The sequence below is a fragment of the Lissotriton helveticus genome, chromosome 5_1 (genome assembly GCF_964261635.1).
Source record: "Lissotriton helveticus chromosome 5_1, aLisHel1.1, whole genome shotgun sequence".
NCBI classification, from domain to species: Eukaryota; Metazoa; Chordata; class Amphibia; order Caudata; family Salamandridae; genus Lissotriton; species Lissotriton helveticus.
This window is the reverse complement of record NC_136065.1, coordinates 273033783-273056262: the sequence shown is the minus strand read 5'-3', so window position 1 is coordinate 273056262 and position 22480 is coordinate 273033783. Positions and strand designations below refer to the sequence as shown.

Here is a 22480-nt window from a genome sequence, read left to right as displayed (position 1 = left end):
GGTGCATATTTACAAAGAAATGGCACAGAGTGCGGAGCTGCTGCAGAAGTTGTAGCACTCCGCTTCACCATTTACAACCTTCCTGCACATAAACAATCATTAGTGGTGTTTTGCTCTTTCTATATGTGCTGCAGAATGCATCACAAATAGAAAAAGCAAAAACGCGAGAAATAAAGTATTTCTCCTCGTTGCACCATTCTAGCACCTGCTTTGCATGGCATTCGTTTTTGGCACTGCCTCAGCTTTACACACCCTTGTAAATTTGGGGCAGCGTCAAAAAGCAATGGGTGTAGCAGTTGAACACCCACAGCAACACCCATTGCACTCCACTTTCAGGCAGAAAAGGCGTGAAAGGGTACCATATTTACAAAGAGGAGTTTAACCCCAAAAAAGTGGCTTAACACCCCTGTGTAAATATGAAGCAGGGCATTGCATCACAGGAACCTCGGTAAACGTGACGTTCCTGTGGCGCAATCCCCTTGTAAACATGCACCTATGTTTTTGGCCATCTTGGCTCATATCTTTGTTACCTATAGAACTTTGATTTCTGCATAAGTGCTAAACCCAGTCAATTACTCACAACTGTAGCCATCAATCACTTGAAAAATACCTTAGTCGTTAATAATGAGTGACTGCCGTTTTACAGGAAGCAACACAGTTGTGGAAAGAGAAAATAAGGATCGAGATTGAGGAGCTGCAGCGCATCTTGGAAGAGGAGAAGTATCATATCCTTTCCAGTCTAGAAAGACAACAGAGAGAGATTCTCCATAATATCCGGCAGAATGTGACCGAGCTGGTGAAGCAGAGATCATCGCTCACCGCTTTACAGACAGAGATAGCAGGCAGGTGTCAGCTGACCGACTTGGAGTTACTAAAGGTGAGTGCTGTGGATCTGCAAACAGAGGAATCACTCTTCTGTTCAGAGCACAGGCTTAGTAAGGAAGCATCGAAGAAAGATGTACTGGTGAAACCTCTTTGAGGCAACATAAAATGTGTATATCATACCCCAAAAATAAAACATAGCTTTAGTACAGTTCTCACAAACATGTTGCAGAGTTACCAAAGAAAAGAGAATGATTAGAATTATACCAACTTTATACAAACAATGTAGTTTGCGCACTGCCAATATCTCCTACCACATGTATGCCGATGACACACAGCTCTACATCAATATCTCTTCTCCAGAGGATATCCGTTCCCTGAATGAGGCCTTGAAAGTAACTGTTCACTGGCTCACATCCAACCAGCTCAAACTCAACGCCAAAACAACAGGGTTTCTCTTAATCTTGTAGTTAATCAAAAGGAGACTAGCTTGAAATAGACAAAGTTAACAAAAATTAATTTAATTTTTAGTTCAAGGACTCAGGTATGTTTTGTCACGGGTTAGTGGCACCTGGTAGGTGTGCTCATGAAGCCCTCACCCACCAACCTAGTTGGTGGCATGCTTCATCATCGGGCCCACCCAGTGACACCTAGCGTGTCCCGGGTGTGCTTCGACGCCTGATTACAGCGGAGCAGGTATGTCGCTGAGTGTGCGGTGAAGAGTGTTATGGGAAGTGGGTTAAAACGGCTTGGCGGGGATCCCAGTGCCCGGAGGCAAATTAGACTTTAATAGCTGGGTCACCGTCAGCGGTTAAAATAAGGCTGTTGGATGTTAGAGGCGAGTTACGACCTCTCACATCCTGGAATGTGTCAACATGTTTCAGCCAGTGCCTTATGACTATGCTGGCTTTCTTCAGGACGGGTTAAAATACGTGTATGTGATTAAAACTAGTGGGTGTGTACTACAGACTATGTGTATACACGCCCTAAAGTGTTTTTCTATGTGTGAGAGGGGGATTCCCTCCTCAAAACACCTGTACATATAACATATAAAGACAAGGACAAAGACATACAAGGAAAAAGGAGAGTCACTTGACTGTATAGCAGTGTATACATCTGGTTGCCGACTTTATAGCGTTGTTGGTGCTGGCCATAAGCGGCTATAGTGTAATGGTATTGGTGATACCATTATTGTGGGGTTCGCACTGGATTTCGAGAGTGAAGTGGCTAAAACACGGTATGTACATAAATAGTGCATTAGTGGTAGAAAGAGAAGAAGAACACGCAAGAATTCTTTCTTACGCTAGTTTTGGAAATGTGCTACTTCATGGTTGAGAAGTGGCAAGGGTTGACCCTGTGGGGTAAAAACAAGGATTTTGCCACTTAGACTTAGAGGAGACCTGTGGGAGAGAAAAGCGCTTACCAGTGATGAAGATGGTCGATCATCATACTCACAGAATTGCTGGCCAGAGCCTGTTTTGGACCTGTAGTGCCTCCTTCGCAGAACCGGTGAGTAATGGCCATTGTGGTGGAGGTTTTATACTGTTGTTGATTGTATGATTGTTATCACCTGCATAGTAGGGGAAAGGGTAGAGAGACTCGATCTGCCGAGTCATTGCGCTCGCGAGGGCGCTCAGGTGCGCGAAGAGCACTGGTGAGTCTTCGCGCATGCGTGGTACAGAACTTTGGCATAGCGCATGCGCGGAAAGTAGTGTTATCTAAGCGCATTCGCGCATGCGTAGTACAGAGCGTTGGCATAGCGCATGCGAGGAAGGTAGTGTTATCTCCACGCATGCGCGCACTAGGAGCGTGCGCGCGCTGTGTATTCGCGCATGTGTTGGGAGGTGATTAATGCATTTGCAAGTGTCTAATAAGTGCCGCCTGGGAACATTTCAGTGATATGTTCGGATTTTGGTGGCACAGAGTCAGAGCCATAGACACGGGTGGGATTTATAACAACAGTATTTGATGGAGTGAGGCTCCATCCTCAAGGGGATACATACAAGGGGTTTCTAGTAGGGTCAGGATGGTGGGGACAGTCTAAAGGTCACGTGTATGCCAGGGAGTTCCAGGGGATGGCATCGTTAAGACCATCGGTAGCTGTTGAAAGGCGATATATCCATCGCTGCTCTTTGCCCAGGAGTTTCTTGTCATTCTCAATGGTACTTTCGGGGATTTGCTCAATCACCGTCCAGTTCAAGTCATTGGGTGTGTGACAGTGGGTGATGAAGTGATTAGTTAGTTTGCTCACATTTTTCTTGCATCTTATGGTACTTCGATGCTCAGTTATTCTGGTTTTGATTTTCCGTGTGGTCATCCCCACGTAACGGAGGCCACATGTGCAGGTCAGGAGGTATATTACATTACGCGAGTTGCAATTAGTGTGGTTGAGTTGGGTCCAGATTTTATTGGGCTCGAGGTTCAGAGTTTTGGTGTGTGTAGTCAGGTGACACACACTGCAGTCATTGCAGGGGTAGTGTCCGATGACTTTGGGCAGTCCCCATGCATTCAGAACAGTGTTCATAGGTTGTTTGAGCGGTGGTCTGGGTCGGGTGTTCACCAGTTGGTCCTTTAGGTTCTTGTTCCTCTTGTAGGCAAATCTTGGTGTGTCCCATTTCCTTTGGCCAGAGTTGATTATCCTCCAATGTTTTTTAATGATTTTTGCTACTTTGTTTGACGCCGTATTGTAGGTGGTAACACAGGTAATGGGTTGTTCCTGATCCTCCTTTACGTGGGTCTCAAGGAGGGCGTCACGGTTCTGATTTCTCGCCCTTTTCTGGGTTTTACGGACGATGTTTTTAGGATAGCCACGGTTTTCTAGTTTTGTGGCCAGGTCGGCTGATTGTGATTTATAGTCACTCACGTTGGTGCAGTTTCTCCGTATTCGTAGGAACTGGCCAAACGGTAGGTTTTCCTTGAGAGGGCGGGGGTGGAAGCTTGTGAAATGAAGCAACGCATTCCTTGCGGTTGGTTTGTAGTATGTTGTCGTAATCAGGGTCCCATCTTTTGCTCTGATGTCCAGATCTAGGAATGGAAGTAGCTCATTGCTAGCTGTGCTGGTGAAATTCAGATATTGATCCCTGGTGTTGAGCCAGATCATGAATCTGTCAAGGTCAGTCTGAGAACCCTGCCAAATAACCAGGATATCATCAATGTATCTGTGCCATTTTAGGATGTGATGGTTAAACGGGTTAGTGGCCGCAGCGATGTTGGTGCTTTCAAAGTGGTGTACGTACAATCCTGCCACGCTGGGGGCAAAAACGCTGCCCATGGATGTTCCATTCGTTTGTAAATAGAAGTTGCCTTCGTATTCAAAGTAATTTCGTTTAAGGGCCAGGGTAGCACACGCTAGTATGAAGTCCCTAGGGGTGTGGTAGGGCCAGGGGGATTCCATTAGGACGTCGTGAAGAACTTTCAAAGTTGCGTCCTGGGGGAGACTGGTGTATAGACTCTCCACATCTAACCCCACCAAGAGTTGGGTGTCAGGGTTGAAATCCATTTTGTCTATGACCTGTAACAAATGTTTAGTGTCTTTTATGTACGTCGGTGTTTTTTGCACCAAGGGGTTTAGGAAAAAGTCACAATATCGTGACAATGGTTCCAAAAGGGAGTTTATGCCTGACACGATGGGTCTGCCAGGAGGGGGAGTTTTGCCCTTATGTACCTTAGGTACTGTGTGAAAGTACGGGGTCCTCGTGTGTTCAGGACATAGATATTCGGCCTCCTGTTTGGAGATATGTTCTGCATCCGCTGCCCTCTTGACAAGTTCATGGATAGTTGTCCGTAGTTCTTTGGATGGGTCCTGTTCCAATCTGCGGTAGTTCCTGTTGTCGCTTAAAAGTCTGCGACACTCGGTGTCATAGTCTTTCTTGTCCTGCAGGACGATGCCTCCCCCCTTGTCAGCCGGTTTAATGACAAGTGTGGGGTTGTTTTGTAGGCGCTGTATGGTTTGTCTGTCTTCCCAGGACAGATTGTTGAAATGGTTGGTTGGGTTCAGGTTCTCAATGTCATGGTACACAGCTTGTTCGAACGTTGTGATCTCGGGAGGGATGGTGGAGGGAGGAGGGACAAATGTAGATTTGGTTCTAAGACCGGTGATGTTGGGGTTTTCGTGAGGTTGTTCAATTCCTGGGGTTGGTTTTTCAAAGAAAGACTTCAATTTGAGCTTTCTAAAAAACTGTGCCAGTTCAACATGTAATTGGAATTTGTCGAGTCTGGTGGTTGGCACAAACGACAGTCCCTTCTCCAGGACCGACTGTTCTCTGTGGGACAATGGGGTACTGGATAGATTGAATACCAGCGATGGTCGGTTGATAGGGTTTAGGGTTTGCTCGGCCCTGGGGTTGCTTCCTTCGCCTTCTGGCGTGTGTTCGAGCTCACTGGGTTCTCTTCCCCGGTCCACTGGACCTGTGTGTGCTGTTGGTTTGGTCTTCGTCGGCCCCGAGCTCTTCGGCCCTGTCCTAAAAAAGGAATATGCGGGCCCTGGTTGCCTGCACATAGAGGTATTGGTCCCGGGGGTACATGGGAGGGAAGCCATAGTAGGGATTCTGCATGTGACCCATGTTTGGTGGAAAACCGTAGAAGTTACCATGTTGTCCTCCTTGCCAGTTGTTTGGCCAGTGTTGTCCTCTTCTTCCTCTACCTCCTCCTCCTCGTTTTTGTGAGCCGCTGCTTGAATTGCTGGAAACGGAGCTGTCATCTCCAGAGGAGTTTGACATCTTAGTGTTACTGGTTTGTGGTGTGTAGTCCTCTTCTGAGTAAGGGTACACTTTGGCATAGCTGAATTTTTTCAAATCTTTGTCAAATTTTTTGATTTTCGCTTGAGTTAGGTACTCCTTGTACTCATTAATTTCTCTGTTTTGGTCATCCAATTTTTTCTTAAATGCAGTAATGGTAGATTTGAAGTGGCTTTCTGTGGTCTGGATTTCGATCATGATGGCATCTGATAATCGTTTTGAGGTTTTTATAATGAGTATTATCCAGTCCCTGGTGCAATGCCAGGCGATCTGGGCCCAATCTTTCCTGAAGGCTGGGTCATCGAGGAAGATTCTGGGTGCGTTGGTTACTAGAAGGCCCCTCGGAGCCGTGTTGGTTCTAAGGTACTGGGCCAGGATTGTCCCATGAAGGATGGTTCTTATTCTGTTGCGTTTTCTCTCTGTTAAGGTCTCCCAGTCAGTAGTTTGTGCGATGGTGTTAGCGATGTTGAAATCCGCTTGGAAGGACGGGTCAGATAGTATATCCGTCACTTTCAGAAAAGGTCAGGCCATGGTTGAGTATATACTCTCACAGCTGCGCGCTGCCAATATATTCGTGTATCAAGAGAGAGAGAGAGGACCAGAAAGCTAGTCCATATCCCCGGGTTTATATGTAGTTAATCAAAAGGAGACTAGCTTGAAATAGACAAAGTTAACAAAAATTCATTTAATTTTTAGTTCAAGGACTCAAGTATGTTTTGTCACGGGTTAGTGGCACCTGGTAGGTGTGCTCATGAAGCCCTCACCCACCAACCTAGTTGGTGGCATGCTTCATCATCGGGCCCACCCAGTGACACCTATCGTGTCCCGGGTGTGCTTCGACGCCTGATTACAGCGGAGCAGGTATGTCGCTGAGTGTGCGGTGAAGAGTGTTATGGGAAGTGGGTTAAAACGGCTTGGCGGGGATCCCAGTGCCCGGAGGCAAATTAGACTTTAATAGCTGGGTCACCGTCAGCGGTTAAAATAAGGCTGTTGGATGTTAGAGGCGAGTTACGACCTCTCACATCCTGGAATGTGTCAACATGTTTCAGCCAGTGCCTTATGACTATGCTGGCTTTCTTCAGGACGGGTTAAAATACGTGTATGTGATTAAAACTAGTGGGTGTGTACTACAGACTATGTGTATACACGCCCTAAAGTGTTTTTCTATGTGTGAGAGGGGGATTCCCTTCTCAAAACACCTGTACATATAACATATAAAGACAAGGACAAAGACATACAAGGAAAAAGGAGAGTCACTTGACTGTCTAGCAGTGTATACATCTGGTTGCCGACTTTATAGCGTTGTTGGTGCTGGCTATAAGCGGCTATAGTGTAATGGTATTGGTGATACCATTATTGTGGGGTTCGCACTGGATTTCGAGAGTGAAGTGGCTAAAACACGGTATGTACATAAATAGTGCATTAGTGGTAGAAAGAGAAGAAGAACACGCAAGAATTCTTTCTTACGCTAGTTTTGGAAATGTGCTACTTCATGGTTGAGAAGTGTTAAGGGTTGACCCTGTGGGGTAAAAACAAGGATTTTGCCACTTAGACTTAGAGGAGACCTGTGGGAGAGAAAAGCGCTTACCAGTGATGAAGATGGTCGATCATCATACTCACAGAATTGCTGGCCAGAGCCTGCTTTGGACCTGTAGTGCCTCCTTCGCAGAACCGGTGAGTAATGGCCATTGTGGTGGAGGTTTTATACTGTTGTTGATTGTATGATTGTTATCACCTGCATAGTAGGGGAAAGGGTAGAGAGACTCGATCTGCCGAGTCATTGCGCTCGCGAGGGCGCTCAGGTGCGCGAAGAGCACTGGTGAGTCTTCGCGCATGCGTGGTACAGAACATTGGCATAGCGCATGCGCGGAAAGTAGTGTTATCTAAGCGCATTCGCGCATGCGTAGTACAGAGCGTTGGCATAGCGCATGCGCGGAAGGTAGTGTTATCTCCGCGCATGCGCGCACTAGGAGCGTGCGTGCGCGCGCTGTGTATTCGCGCATGTGTTGGGAGGTGATTAATGCATTTGCAAGTGTCTAATAAGTGCCGCCTGGGAACATTTCAGTGATATGTTCGGATTTTGGTGGCACAGAGTCAGAGCCATAGACACGGGTGGGATTTATAACAACAGTATTTGATGGCGTGAGGCTCCATCCTCAAGGGGATACATACAAGGGGTTTCTAGTAGGGTCAGGATGGTGGGGACACAGTCTAAAGGTCACGTGTATGCCAGGGAGTTCCAGGGGATGGCATCGTTAAGACCATCGGTAGCTGTTGAAAGGCGATATATCCATCGCTGCTCTTTGCCCAGGAGTTTCTTGTCATTTTCAATGGTACTTTCGGGGATTTGCTCAATCACCGTCCAGTTCAAGTCATTGGGTGTGTGACAGTGGGTGATGAAGTGATTAGTTAGTTTGCTCACATTTTTCTTGCATCTTATGGTACTTCGATGCTCAGTTATTCTGGTTTTGATTTTCCGTGTGGTCATCCCCACGTAACGGAGGCCACATGTGCAGGTCAGGAGGTATATTACATTACGCGAGTTGCAATTAGTGTGGTTGAGTTGGGTCCAGATTTTATTGGGCTCGAGGTCTTAACGATTATATTCCATGAACCTATGGGGCATAAGGCTTCGGCTCCTCCTTCGCTCTCCACATTCTGTTTTGATGCCGGTTAATATGCAACAGGCATGACTGTGCTATTGTTATATTTGTATTGATTTATTGATTAATGCCTTACTGCTTCGCTCGACGAACTTCTATACTTTTTGCACTGCCTGCTCTCCGTACACGTGCAAGGCTGCGACAGGGAACGTTTCACAGTGTGCTGGGGACTGGCTTATCAGACACCGCAGGGCAGCATTGTGAGCCCGGTCGAGTGCGTGTACGCATGTGCATGCTGGCAAGGCTGCAGGCCGATTTGTTTTTCAGACTCCCAGTCTTGTTATGCACGGGGCTTGGTTGCTACGCAACCGGCATAAAAGGAAAGTTGCAGTTTTAACTCAACTTCAACTTCTTCTAACCATTGAGTCTGCTAGTTCAGGGAAGAGACCAGTAAAGCTTCCTAAAATTTTGGAATTGGAGAATGGAGATATGGTCGAAATATCAAGAGCAGATTTACTGCAGCTCAAAAACATTAAATAAGCAGTAGATAAAGCAGTAAATGACCTCAGGCAAAAAAAACAAGCACTGGCATAGCCAATAGGTCTCGCCTTTCAGACCTTATAAGTGTTTATTTATCCAGCACAAAATCCTTGATGCAACAACATCAAGTGTTGCATGGCTAAACACTTATAAGATCCCAAAGGCAAGACCTTTTGGCTATGCCAATGCTTGTTTTGAGTGAGTGGCTCGTGCAGGTATGCCACTGTGAGGTAGAGATGCTGCGAGTGCTTTTACAGGAGCACCTGTGACATTGCGCCTCTTCAAAATGTATCTTGGGTCTGGTGTAATACTTCGAGCCCCTAATCCCGTCTTCTCGCACCCAATGCATCCTTAAATGTCCCATGTACAGCCGGGGTTGACACTCCGATTCCCCTGCCCTCCGGTGACACTTTACTTGTCACGGGTGGTGGTGGTAGTGGACGTGGTGGTGGTGGTGGACATGGTGGTGGTGGTGGACATGGTGGTGGTGGTGGATGTGGTGGTGGCGGACGTGGTGGTGGACATGGTAGATGTGGTGGTGGACGTGGTGTTGGTGGACATGGTGGTGGATGTGGTGGTGGTGGATGTGGTGGACATGGTGGTGGTGGATGTGGTGGTGGTGGATGTGGTGGTGGATGTGGTGGTGGTGGTGGTGGTGGACATGGTGGTGGTGGACGTGGATATGGTGGTGGACATGGTGGTGGTGGTGTACATGGTAGTGGTGGTGGACGTGGTGGTGGTGGACGGGGTTGTGGTGGACGTGGTGGTGGTGGACATGGTGGTGGACGTGGTCGTGGTGGACATGGTGGTGGGCATGGTGGTGGACGTGGTGGATGTGGTGGTGGTGGATGTGGTTGACGTGGTGGTGGTGGATATGGTGGTGGTGGATGTGGTGGTGGTGGTGAATGTGGTGGTGGTGGACGTGGTGGACGTTGTGGTGGATGTGGTGGTGGTGGTGGACATGGTGGACATGGTGGTGGTGGTGGACATGGTGATGGTGGATGTGGTGGCGTTGGTCGTGGATGTTGGGGTGGATGTAGTGGTGGTGGATGTGGTGGTGGTGGATGTGGTGGTGGTGGTGGATGTGGTGAACGTGGTGGTGGGGGTGGATGTGGTGTAGGTGGACGTGGTGGTGGACAAGGTGGTGGACATGGTAATGGACATGGTGGTGGACAAGGTGGTGGTGGATGTGGGGTTGGACGTGGTGGTGGACATAGTGGTTGTTGGCATAGTGGTGGACGTGGTGGTGGTGGGCATGGTGGTGGTGGTCGATGTGGTGTTGGTGGACGTGGTGGTGGACATGGTGGTGGACATGGTGGTGGACGTGGTGGTGGACAAGGTGGTGGTGGATGTGGGTTGGACGTGGTGGTGGTGGTGGACATAGTGGTTGTTGGCATAGTGGTGGACATGGTGTTGGTGGACATGGTGGGGGATGTGGTGGTGGTGGATGTGGTGGACATGGTGGTGGTGGATGTGGTGGTGGTGGATGTGGTGGTGGACGTGGTGGTGATGGTGGAAATGGTGGTGAATGTGGACGTGGATTTGGTGGTGGTGGTGGACATGGAGGTGGTGGACGTGGTGGTGATGGTAGACGTGGTTGTGGTGGACATGGTGGTGGATGTGGTGGTGGTGAATGTGGTGGTGGACATGGTGGTGGATGTGGTCGTGATGGACATGGTGGTGGGCATGTTGGTGGACGTGGTGGATGTGGTGGTGGTGGATGTGGTGGACGTGGTGGCGGTGGATGTGTTGGTGGTGGACATGGTGGTGGTGGTGGATGTGGTAGTGGTGGACGTGGTGGACGTGGTGGTGGTGGTGGATGTGGTGGACATGGTGGTGGTGGTGGACATGATGGTGGTGGATGTGGTGGTAGTGGATGTGGTGGTGGTGGTCGTGGATGTTGTGGTGGATGTGGTGGTGGTGGATGTGGTGGGGGTGGTGGATGTGGTGAACATGGTGGTGGTGGTGGATGTGGTGGTGGACATGGTGGTGGTGGATGTGGTGGTGGATGTGTTGGTGAATGTGGTGGTGGTAGACGTGTTGGTGGTGGAAATGGTGGTGGACGTGTTGGTTGACATGGTGGTGGACGTAGCGGTGGACATGGTGGTGGATGTGTTGGTGGTAGTGGATGTGGTGGTGGTGGATGTGGTGGTGGTGGGTGTAGTGGTGGACGTGGTGGTGGTGGATGTGGTGGTGGACGTGGTGGTTGTGGAGGTGGTGGTAGTGGACGTGGTGGTGGTGAATGTGGTGGTGGTGGACGTGGTGGTGGTGGATGTGGTGGTGGTGGACATGATCGTGGTGGATGTGGTGGTGGTGGATGTGGTGGTGGTGGACATGGTAGTGGTGCTGATGGTGGTAGTGGACGTGGTGGTGGACATGGTGGTGGTGGTGGACTTGGTGGTGGTGGACGTGGTGGATGTGGTGGTGGTGGATGTGGTGGTGGTGGAGTTGGAGGTGGTGTACATGGTGGTGGTAGTGGTGGATGTGGTGGTCATGGACATGGTGGTGGACATGGTGGTGGTGGACATGGTGGTGGATGTGGTGGTGGTAGACTTAGTGGTGGACGTGGTGGTGGTGGTGGTGGTGGTGGACATGGTGCTGGTGGACATGGTCGTGGATGTGGTGGTGATGGACATGGTGGTGGACGTGGTGGTGAAGAACGTGGTGGTGGTGGTGGTGGTGGATGTGGTGGTGGTGTTGGTGGTGGATGTGGTGGTGGGGGTGGTGGATGATGTGGTGGTGGATGTGGTGGTGGATGTGGTGGTGGTGGTGGACATGGTGGTGGTGGTGGACATGGTGGTGGTGGATGTGGTGGGTGTGTTAGAAGTGGTGGTGGATGTGGCGGTGGTGAACATAATGGTGGACGTGGTGGTGGTGGTTGTGATGGTGGTGTATGTGGTGGTGGTGGACATGGTGGTGGTAAATGCGGTGGTGGTGCTGGTGGTGGACGTGGTGGTGGACGTAATGGTGGTGGTGGTGGACATGGTGGTGGAGGATGTGGTGGTGATCGACGTGGTGGTGTGGATATGGTGGTGGTGGACGTGGTGGTGGATGTGGTGGTGGTGGATGTGGTGGTGGACGTGTGGTGGTGGTGGACGTGGTGGATGTGGTGGTGGTGGACATGGTGGTGGTGGACGTTGTGGTGGTGGATATGGTGGTGGTGGACGTGGTGGTGGTGGTGGAAGTGGTGGTGGTGGATGTGGTGGTGGTGGATGTGGTGGTGGTGGTAGTGGACATGGTGGTGGTGGACATGGTGGTGGTGGTGGATGTGGTGGTGCTGGACATGGTGGTGGTGGTGGTGGAGGACATGGTGGTGTTGGTGGTGGACGTGGTGGCGGTGGATGTGGTGGATGTGGTGGACGTGGTGGTGGTGGACGTGGTGGTTGGGGATGTGGTGGTGGATGTCATGGTGGACATGGTGATGGTGGATGTGTTAGTGGTGGTGGAGGATGTGGTGGTTGTGGTGGTGGACGTGGTGGTGGTTTTGGTGGTGGACATGGTGTTGGTGGATGTGGTGGTGTTGGTGGTGGATGTGGTGGTGGACGTGGTGCTGGTGGTGGACATGGTGGTGGATGAGGTGGTGCTGGTGGTGGACGTGGTGGTGGTGGATGTGGTGGATGTAGTGGTGGACGTGGTGGACATTTTGGTGGTGGATGTAGTGGTGGTGGAGGACGTGGTGGTGGTGGATGTGGTAGATGTGGTGGTGGTGGACGTGGTGGTGGTGTTGGACATGGTGGAGGTGGATGTGGTGGTGAACATAGTGGTGGTGGACATGGTGGTGGTGGACGTGCTGGTGGTGATGGTGGTTGTGGTGGTGGTGGACATGTTGAACATGGTGGACATGGGTGTGGTGGGCATGGTGGTGGATGTGGTGGTGGTGGTGTACATGGTGGTGGATGTTGTGGTGGAGATGGTGGTGGTGGAGGATGTGGTGGTGGTGTTGGACATGGTGGTGGTGTTGGCGGTGGACGTGGTGATGGCGGACTTGGTGGTTGTGGTGGATATGGGGGTGGACGTGGTGGTGGATGTGGTGGTTGTGGTGGATGTGGTGGTGGTGGTGGATGTGGTGGTGGACGTGGTGGTGAACATTGTGGTGGTGGTGGTGGACGTGGTGGTGGTGGGCATGGTGGTGGTGGAGAACTTGGTGGTGGTGGACGTGGTGGTGGTGTTGGTGGTGGACGTGATGGTGGAGGACATGGTGGTGGTGGTGGACATGGTGGTGGACATGGTGGTGGGTGGTGGTGGACATGCTGGTGGTGGTGGACCTGGCGGTGGTGGACCTGGCGGTGGACTTGGTGGTGGTGGACGTGGTGGTGGACTTGGTGGACGTGGTGGTGGTGGTTGGGGTGAAAGAATAGGGTTATAGATTTGTGCACGCGACGCATTATGGATTGTTATGTTGCTGGTATCACTGAGCGAGATTTTATAGCTGCCCGCGAGTTCGTATGACCACTGTATGTGCTTTTGTTTCCTGGATGTATGTCACGCTGTATATACGAACTGTGTTTACTGGTGTTTTTGTGCCTCTTTCAGGCGAATTGCTCCAATTGGTCAAGAACCATGTGACGTTCGTAGTAAAGATACGGGTAATATGCCAAACTACACCAACAGCGCGGCATGACTATTTTTGTACCCCTTTGCCTACTAAATTGGAATGTGTCCTTGTGTAATGTAACTGGGTCTCATGTAAAGCGCTCCAATGTAAGATAACTGGTACTCATGTAAAGCACATTATTAAATGTCACCCACGAGTAAACGCACAGCCCACACGCAAACAAAGGTAATAAAAGTGACAACAGTCATTATAAAACCCACCGTGTTCTGCCGCCAGTAAAAGATCCAGTCCCGGGGGCGGGGCCAAAAGTTGACGGGGTGGCAACCAGGAGGGACTACAAAGCCTCCGGTACAATCATTACACTGTTCAGCATATTCGATGATGCCAAAAGACGCACACCAATGAAAAGTATGGGTGGAGCTTGGGCATGACTTATGGATTCGATCGATTCCAATAAGCCCTCGCATGGCAGAGCAGAGCATGCGCCCTGATTACGCCAGGCGAGACCTATAAAACAGAGATTGGAGCCTGATGAGGCTCAAGATGGTCCACAAGAAGGAAATATATTTTGGCATAGGCATACTCTGCCAAGTTCTTTCATATAAGGGAGGTCTTGAACAGAAAACACAAGATAATGAAGGATTTTATGTACAGGGATTCAATGGTGGATGATCTTCCATTAAATGACGTGATTAAAAACATTATATTAGGGGGATTGAAGGATATTGATAAGCAGAACAATCGTCAATTTCTGAATAAGAGCTATTTGGTGGAACAATTTGGGAAGAATGTTCTCCAAGTCTCTAAGGTCAGTTCCATTCTCTCATCCATGGCTTTCTCCTTGTCTTTACCTTCCAAAAAATCCACTTTGACTGACCCAGTTGACAGAAAAGTTGAGTCTGCACTGAAAGATCTTATTGTAGCCCAGTTACGTAATGAAACTTGAGGGCCCCACCCCCTGCAAAGTACACAGAGACTCCCCCCCCCACCACCCACTGGACTCAACCAGGAAATCTCAGGCCAGCATACTGTGCTGAGGATGCCCCCTGGAGAATAGGGCCCCCCACTGTGCAGGGACTGCGGGAGCCTATATTACACCACTGACGAAGCCTCCTGTTTCGGAATAAGGGCTAGCGCTTATGTATCATATGCCTCAGGGTTTACTAAAGGGCATCCAGAGATTGTATGACTGTATGCAGGTAAATGGCGATCTTACAACAATTTTGGCCCAGTTGGAGGTGATGTCACAATTCATTTCAGATGTTACTTTTCATATTCTGTGGGCTTCTGTGTCTTGGGCTTGGGCTGCGGTAGCCGGGAGGAAACAGTTTGGTTTAAACCTTGGAAGTTTGAATCCACCCAGAGATTCTTAGTTCAAAAGCTACCATTTACTGTTACAAACTTCTTCAGGGAAGAGCTTAATGAGATGGTTCAGAGTTCTGTGGATGAGAAGGAGATACAAAAACCATTTAAGATGGTTCAGGGGAAGAGGTCCTTTGTGCAGACACAGAACCAACAACTTAAGGAAGGAAAATGTCCCTTTTCGTTTTGAGGCTGGGCTCAATCGGGGAGCAGAGTTTACCAGTAAGTCCTGACAACAGTGCAAATCTGGTAAGGAATCCAGCCAAAAAAATGACTTACATGGAATGTTGGGCCAGAATGAAGTTCTTTCTGCCTCAATAGACTGCTCAGATCATTGGGTACTCTCTATCATACAAGACGGTGACAGGATCCCTTGTAAACACTCTCCTCTTGCTTTTTTCACATCCACACCAGTGTCAAAGGACAGAATGAAGAGAGGGGCTGTGTTAGGCGTGTACAAAAGAGCAATACATCATGTTCCTCCCCAGCAAGAAGGAGGTTTCTATTCATCCATATTCCTGTTGTTAAAAACTGACTGATATTTTTGTCCACTTTTGAATTTAAAATCACTAAAAAAGTGGGTACTCTTGGAACAGAAGGGCTCAAAGCGTCTCGATACACAAGTCAGCTTATTAAGGATGGATAAAGCTGCTTCAAAACGCATCACGCCCCGCTGCCAAGATGCGTTCTCCGGCACTGTGACATTTTTGCCCGCCTTCACGACTGCCCACTGTGTGCTGACCGAACCAGATACCAGTTTCTGATCAGGTGATAGATGAACCATTTCACTTTTGGGCTCGGTCCCACATGCTTAGGCTCGCCAGAATGTATGTATTGCACTCTCTAAGGGTTGATACCTCTGGTTACCCCGTGGGCTGAAGGCAACCTGCTTAACCATCTCTACACTTTCAATGTATACAACCACATCGAGTCAGTTGAATCATTTTGATGTCGACTTCCTATATAAGGTAATTAGTGATTTGACTGTGTACCTGGCTGTACTTTAATTTTTTTGACCCACCGGAGTTCTACTAGATACTACTTGTCTTTGGTGCGTCATACCCGGATTTCCTTCCTGAATTCTACTATATCCAGCAGTTTATGAGGTTCTTTATGAGGTTCTTCATCCTGTGAGTAATCCTAAATACTGGGGGCTATTTATCAAAAGGTCACGATGTGCAGCAAGCCAGATTGCTGCGCAGTGCTGCATGAGAGGAAAAGGGGAGAAATGCGCTGTATTTAACATAATATGGCGCATAATGTGCTGCCTACTGCCAATGCAGGCACCCTTGCACCATAGTGCAAGGTTGCATCTGTTTTACACACAATTGTTTTTGTGCTGGATGGGACACCTTCCTGCACAAAAACAATCCCATGGAGCATTTTCCTCTTTCTACGTGTGCTGCAGAATACATAGAAAGAGAAACAAAGTAGGCCAAAAAGAGAAATTTTTCGTCGTTACGCCTTCCGTGTGGATGCGTAGCATTTTGACGCATTCACAAGTCTACCAGTAATAGTAAATCTGGGAATGCTCCAAAATCCATGAGTGGACGCTTGGGAACACCCAGGCTCCACCCACGGAATGCTTCCCTTGGGCAGAGTAATGCAGTGCAGCGATTTGTGCAGCCTTGTGTTACTCCAAATTGATCAAGCCACAATGCTCCACATAAGGTGGCCTTGCCTGGCTTGATAAATCTCACTTAAGGGTTTGTGTTGCATTTGCACCTCATTGCGTGGTGCAAAAGCAATGCAACCCTATGATAAATATGCCACACTCTCTGTAGCTTGCACTATCCGTGTAATTTTTCTCCTTGCTAATCTATTTATCTACTGCTCTTTTTTTAGTTTGTTCTCTGTCTCATTGACTCCTTGAGTCCTAAAAATTATCCTCCATTACTCTAAGGGATCGAAACAGCTATCTAAATAAACAGAAGCCCCTGGACATCTAAAATCAATTATAAAACCTTTAAACTTAATAGCTATTCATTTGTCAGATTAAGAAAATGGTTTGCATGAATGCAACATTAACTGAGCAGTGGGTGTAGCTGAAAAACATGCTTGATGCTCTGTTATGTATGATACACACATGTAAAAATGGTGATCAAAGTGCGAATCTAAGAAGAAGACCACCATGACCCATTTTTAGTAGATAAAGAGTGTAGATAAGGTCTGCAAACGTAGCAGCATGACTAAAAATCACTGTCAAAGTTGGCAATGCCCATGCTGTACAGCATGAACAAGCAGCAATGGCATAACCTGGTTATATACTCCCAACCAAAGGTACACAAAAACATGAAACCCCGTCAGGGAGACCTGTAGTTTCAGGGTGTGGCCTCAGAGCATATTAATCTCTGAAATCTACCCCACCACATCTTCTACAGAGAATGACGGTAAATCGTCAAAGATGTATTGCTTTCATGATACTTCTTTGTGAGAGGTTGCCATTCTACCACAGGTTGTTCTAATGTATAGTGCACTGGTACCTCACATATTGAGTTGTGGTTTATAAAAATGGGAAAAATAATATGATTAAAAATAGCCTGAATATCCCACCACATAGTAGCCATTTTAAAGAGGCTAACTTAGCCCAAAGGGCCTGATAGCCCTGGCTCTCGCTATGGCTTACAGAAAGACTGATGCAGGGTCCAGAAGCAGTGTTATCTGGCAGCTCATCTTTCAACTCAAGACAGAAACCAGATCAAGGCAGCGGTGGTCCGTGCAGGTAAGCGTGGTGGGGCGGGGCCGGGGCGGGGCAGGAGGGGGGAAGTCAACAGACAACCAAATAGGGAAAATAAATAAATAAATAAATCCTATTCCGCCATCTGTCAAATCCCCCCCGCCCACCCCACCACACTGCCCCCTGCGCTTACCTGCACAGACCGCAGCAGCTCCGAGGTGCTCCATTTTAACTGGGTAACTCCCATTGGGTCCCATTTTTCCTGAACACAAGCATATGCCATCCAAGCAGAAGATGGCTTCATAATGCCCACTTCTTTTGGTTTGTTCACCTCCAAGAACTACCTCAGGCCACCGATGTATGGATTTAGCAGTACTGTGTACCACCATAGAGAGATAAACAGAAGAGGCAGTTGGGGATTAGGGGTGGGTGGAATGTTCTGATCCGCCTGCAGTATTGGCAGAATATTGGTCAATCTGTGTCACCCTTTAACATGAAGTTCTGTCCAAATTCCGCCAATTGCTGTGTGGCAGAATTTTTCTCCCACGAAGCTCCAGAAAATGCGAGCTCGCGAGCAAGATATGGCATCCCCATGCGTGATTTTCTAATGTGCGGTCGTGAGTGGTTGATGTTAGTGGGCTGCCATCCATTTAGTTTAGCTGCCGCTCAGGTAGTCTTTCTACATGTATCAAACAAAGGAGGGACTAGGGGCAAGTTTACCAAGGTCCAGCGTACATGCCCCAGCAAGGCTGCGTACAAAGTGAGTACGGAGTTCCTCTGTGGTGGACAATCGGTAGGGCTGGAACCGGTAGAGATGAGTGGATCACTGGGGACCACTACTCTGTATGTATAGGAGAGGGAGTTCTCCTTGTGGGAACTAGGGCTCTCACACACCTAGCAAGCTAGGTGTCATGCTTCATCATTTGAGCCTGCCCCTCGTCAGGTCGGCACTGCAATACCTGACGGGCACCCGGAACCGGGCCTCTTTGTCTGGGATCTTTTGTTCATGCCGGTGGGTGCCGTGGGGGTGAGGGGCCCTAGTGTGTGTAGATATAGGGAGGTAGTGAGTTTAAAATAGGTCAGTTAGTCCTAACCAACAATTTACTCTGAAGGTAAACTGCCTAAAGTAAAAGGTGGAGAGGGGCAAATACTAGTCGCAATGTGTCTAGTGGTGTATGCCCTGCTCTCAGGTGATCAACATGTTTCGTGTCTCTAATGTCATAAAGATCTGGACACTTCCTCAGGATCGAAGAAACACTATCAATACTAAAAAGGTAAGTGGATTTTACATACCCAGTTCTTTGGTTGTTAACCTATACTGTCTGCAAGGGTTGCTTGCAACAGTAGCCGGCGGTACTGAAGGACACCGATTGGGTCCTAACATCGTGTATCATGCTGCTTCCGATTTGTCCTACCCTGCCGCCGACACCGGTGGCGATAGGGTAGGTCAAATTGGGCAGTAATCATGATTTGAACACAAACTCCTGCTTATAAATTGCACCCCGCCTCCAGTGTTTCCCCCATGATTTTCACCAGGTAAAAGCTGGTGCCAATTGTGCAGGGAAATGGCACAAATTTCGAGTTTGTGCACCTCTAAATGATGTCAAAATGTGCTATTTGAGAGTTCTATGTCATCATTTTGAGGTACAAAATTTGGAATGGTTCAAAGATTGACACCTTGTAAAAAGCATACCTAATTCAATCACTGTTTACCAGATGTCTAATTTGCACCTGAGATTGTGTTCAACCAGAATGGAGGTCCTCACATAAGGAATTCCACATGTGTGTAAATATGTGGACAGAACTCTCAAGTTTTAAAATTGTTTGTGATGAGAACTAATTAGTCTAATGAATGATGCCGCAGGAAGCGATATCACATGATGTCTCCCCTTCAAGACAAGATGTGACATGAGTCAAATTCAAAACAGAAATCCAGAACCATGTAAAATGAATAAAATAACATCACCAGAGAAGAATAGTGGTGTACAAAGATAGTAGAGCAGCACATTCATGTATCTACAGCAGATCATCTCAACAACTGAAGTAGTTTGCAGGAGGGTGGCGGCTAAAGGGATGGCTTTCTGAAGCACGTATAACTCCCAGGAGCTGCTCTGCGTATGGGAGAGTGCTGAAGGGGGCTGAATGTAGGATTTGAATTACAGCCATTCTCACCAAGTGTGACATTTATTCTATGTGACAGCTCAACATGACCCTTGAATGTGTGACTCTCACTCACAATGAATGAGATATAACATATCTGTGTAGATTCAGGAGCAATGTGCAGTAGGTATGTTACCGTACATTTCTGTCTACACTATGTTATTCTCATTGAGGGCCTCTGTGTTCTAGGTGAGGCTAATGCAGACTTTTGCTTGGGTGCTGAATCCAGTGGACTGAATCTTTATATCCTTCTCTTTTCCAATGTTCTAGAGATGATAGAACGGCTAGCATTCTTTCTTTTTCAACCTTTATCAACCTTGCACAATGTTAGAGCATACAAACAGGAAAAACTGCACCAGAATTGGCACCAAGTTAATTCTGGAGAAAACTGGAAAGAAGGGTCACTACTCCAGGAGCTAAGTGGTAGCTGTTCTGTCAGAAAATAAATGCACCTGTCACAGTCTGTGCCGTAGAAAAGAAGCCCACACTTCTAATTCATATTTCATTACGACAGTTCAAGTGAAATCAAGAGAGATGTCCCACATTTCAAGGAGAGGCTGCTAACACAAAAATAAAAAAATACCAATGTTCATACGATCACTACAAACTGTCAATGTCACAATCTCTGTTACAGGCTGGTATGTACCTCTCTCTACGGTTAGTATAGATGTCTACATGCGCTCTAAATTGTTGTTTAACATTTTAAGCTTTGGTTGGCCTCATCTATAAGATATATCTTTGAAAACTGTGACATGATTTTTCTCTTCTCTCTTTCTCTAGGATATCAAGAGCACACTGAACAGGTACAGTTTTATTATTTTAAACTGTAAATTCTGTATGAAAACCATCTAAAAGCCATTGCAAAGGTCCTAATATGAAACAGGCATCTTAAACATCTTACCTATCAACTTCTGCCAATAACTGTACCCAAACACAGTTCTCTATGTTTACTAATATTAGTGCTGTAGTCCTGAATGTTTGGGTTACTTCTGGGGATAGCAATTGTCCTGGCCTCTGAGCAATAACAGGTGTGCAGAGTGGACTGGCTGCACTACAGTGACTATGGTGTAACCAGGGTAGATCTTGTCAAGTGTATGCCATCCAAGCATCGAAGTTAAGGTCAATCAAGGAGGAAAGTGCAACAAAGTATAAACCTAGAGAGCAGGATTTGAGGCTGGGTACATACAAGTAAACATTGGGACACCTTAAATAACTGACCCGACGACCAGCCAATATGTTCCGTGTTGCCAAACAGGGGAATAAATTGCCTCTAGGGAGGAACTATGTTAAACACTACTTTGGCAACCATTTGGGGCATGAAATAAGGGTGCTCTTGTAATGTTAATTCCTATAGGAACCTTTAACCACACCTACAGCTCAAATCGCTGAACGGACTAACACCGAATTTGGTAGGGAGGTAGATGTTGGTTCAAAATTTGGTGTAATTCTGTTTAGTAGTTTATGAGAAATTTAAGCCCAAAATGTTTTTTTTAATATGCAAATATAGGTTTACTTTATCACACATTACTAACCTCGTGAGAACTTGCTCTAAAATTGTGATTTGTGAACGAATACATTCATATACATATGGCTAAATGTTATTTGCTATACCTAAATTGTATAATTGTTTAGTTATATAAGAATAGCTCCTTGTATCCTAGGGGCACACAAAAAATTGTTTCAGCTGAATATACACTTCTCAGCAGAAAACTATAGCATACAAAGTCCTTTTAAAGAAATCCCTTGGTTATTAAATTGTTTTTGCCAGGCAATTCTATTACAATGTTGTGGAAGCCAGGACCTTGCTACATCGATCTCGGAATTAAACCCAAAATTTGAGTGATATCTCTGGTTGCAGACATTTCACGCCGGTTTTGCGATGAATCGCAAATGCACGTGCCAACGGGAATGCTCTGACTGGCTGGATGGAACCTGAACAGAACGTTGTGGCCGCCATTTTATTAATCGGGAATGGTACCCTGGGCTGAAAATTTCTGTAAAAGCAAACAAGGCTGCTATGGGAATTCACAAGGACATATTATCAAGCCCATTATCGCCGCTTCAGCGGCAGTTTCCTGCCGATAAAATCGGCGATAATGTATCGCCCTTTCTTGATAATATGGCCCTAGGTTGTTTCAGTGGTAATATGATACTGTGGGTCTATTTTCAGCTTTGTCTTGGCACCAGGATGCTCATTAAGGGGTAAGAATAAATCAAATTCCAATTTTAATGACATATAATTCTATTTTGAATGCAAATGAAGTTTTAGCCAAAACGGATTTTACAACCAAATCCCGATCAGGATCTTAGATGAAGTGGAGTGGAAGTGGAACAAGAGTCTGAAGAAAGCCTTCAACAAAAGAATTACAAACAGGCCAAAAGGCTCCAAGCAGAGAGAAGCACCCCTAAAGTTTGCAGTCTGAATTCCAAAAATTTCTTTTTACAAGAGTGCACACATTAAAACTGTGTTCGATTTAAGTCTTCCATCATCTAAAATATTCAAAGTAGCCCCATAATCCATTGCTGAAAAGAGACTCAGAACTAGACACCAGGGAACCACTGTCTTCCTCAGGATATCCAATATATGCTCAGCAGGTTTATACCTAGTCTTTTCATGCTACTAGTAATCACAGATGTCCCTCTGCTCAAAGGTGAATGTCTTTTCCTGATTGAAGGTGGATCAATCTGCACTTTCGAAGAAAAATGCACATGGTCTAATAATATTACTCCGATTTTGATGTTGTACTCTGGATGATGCTTCCAGCACAACACTCAAGAATTGATCTGCACGGCCTACAAGCCACTTTACTATAGACCAACTTAATACCATCGCGCCATATTATTTTATGTTATTTTATTATGAGAGCTGCAACAGAGCACTTCACAAGTAACCAGAGAAATACAGAATGGTGTTTGATGGGAAAGAAGAAACAGAATTATGCTCAAGGCACATTCGGAACAGATGCTTTTATTAAGTCTTACTGGAAAAATAAGTGGAGCAGAGGTTCCAGATTCTTGGTGCTTG

General features: G+C 47.2%; 1 protein-coding gene across 1 annotated transcript in view; it reads left to right on the top strand.

The window, feature by feature from the left end:
* LOC144753103 (zinc finger protein RFP-like) overlaps nt 1-22480 on the top strand; it is a 136578-nt gene that overhangs the window by 22365 nt on the left and 91733 nt on the right. The window contains exons 2-3 of the mRNA XM_078640892.1: nt 647-877; nt 20236-20258. Of these exons, the coding sequence (XP_078497018.1) occupies nt 647-877; nt 20236-20258 (254 nt within the window). The remainder of the gene's footprint in view (nt 1-646; nt 878-20235; nt 20259-22480) is intronic.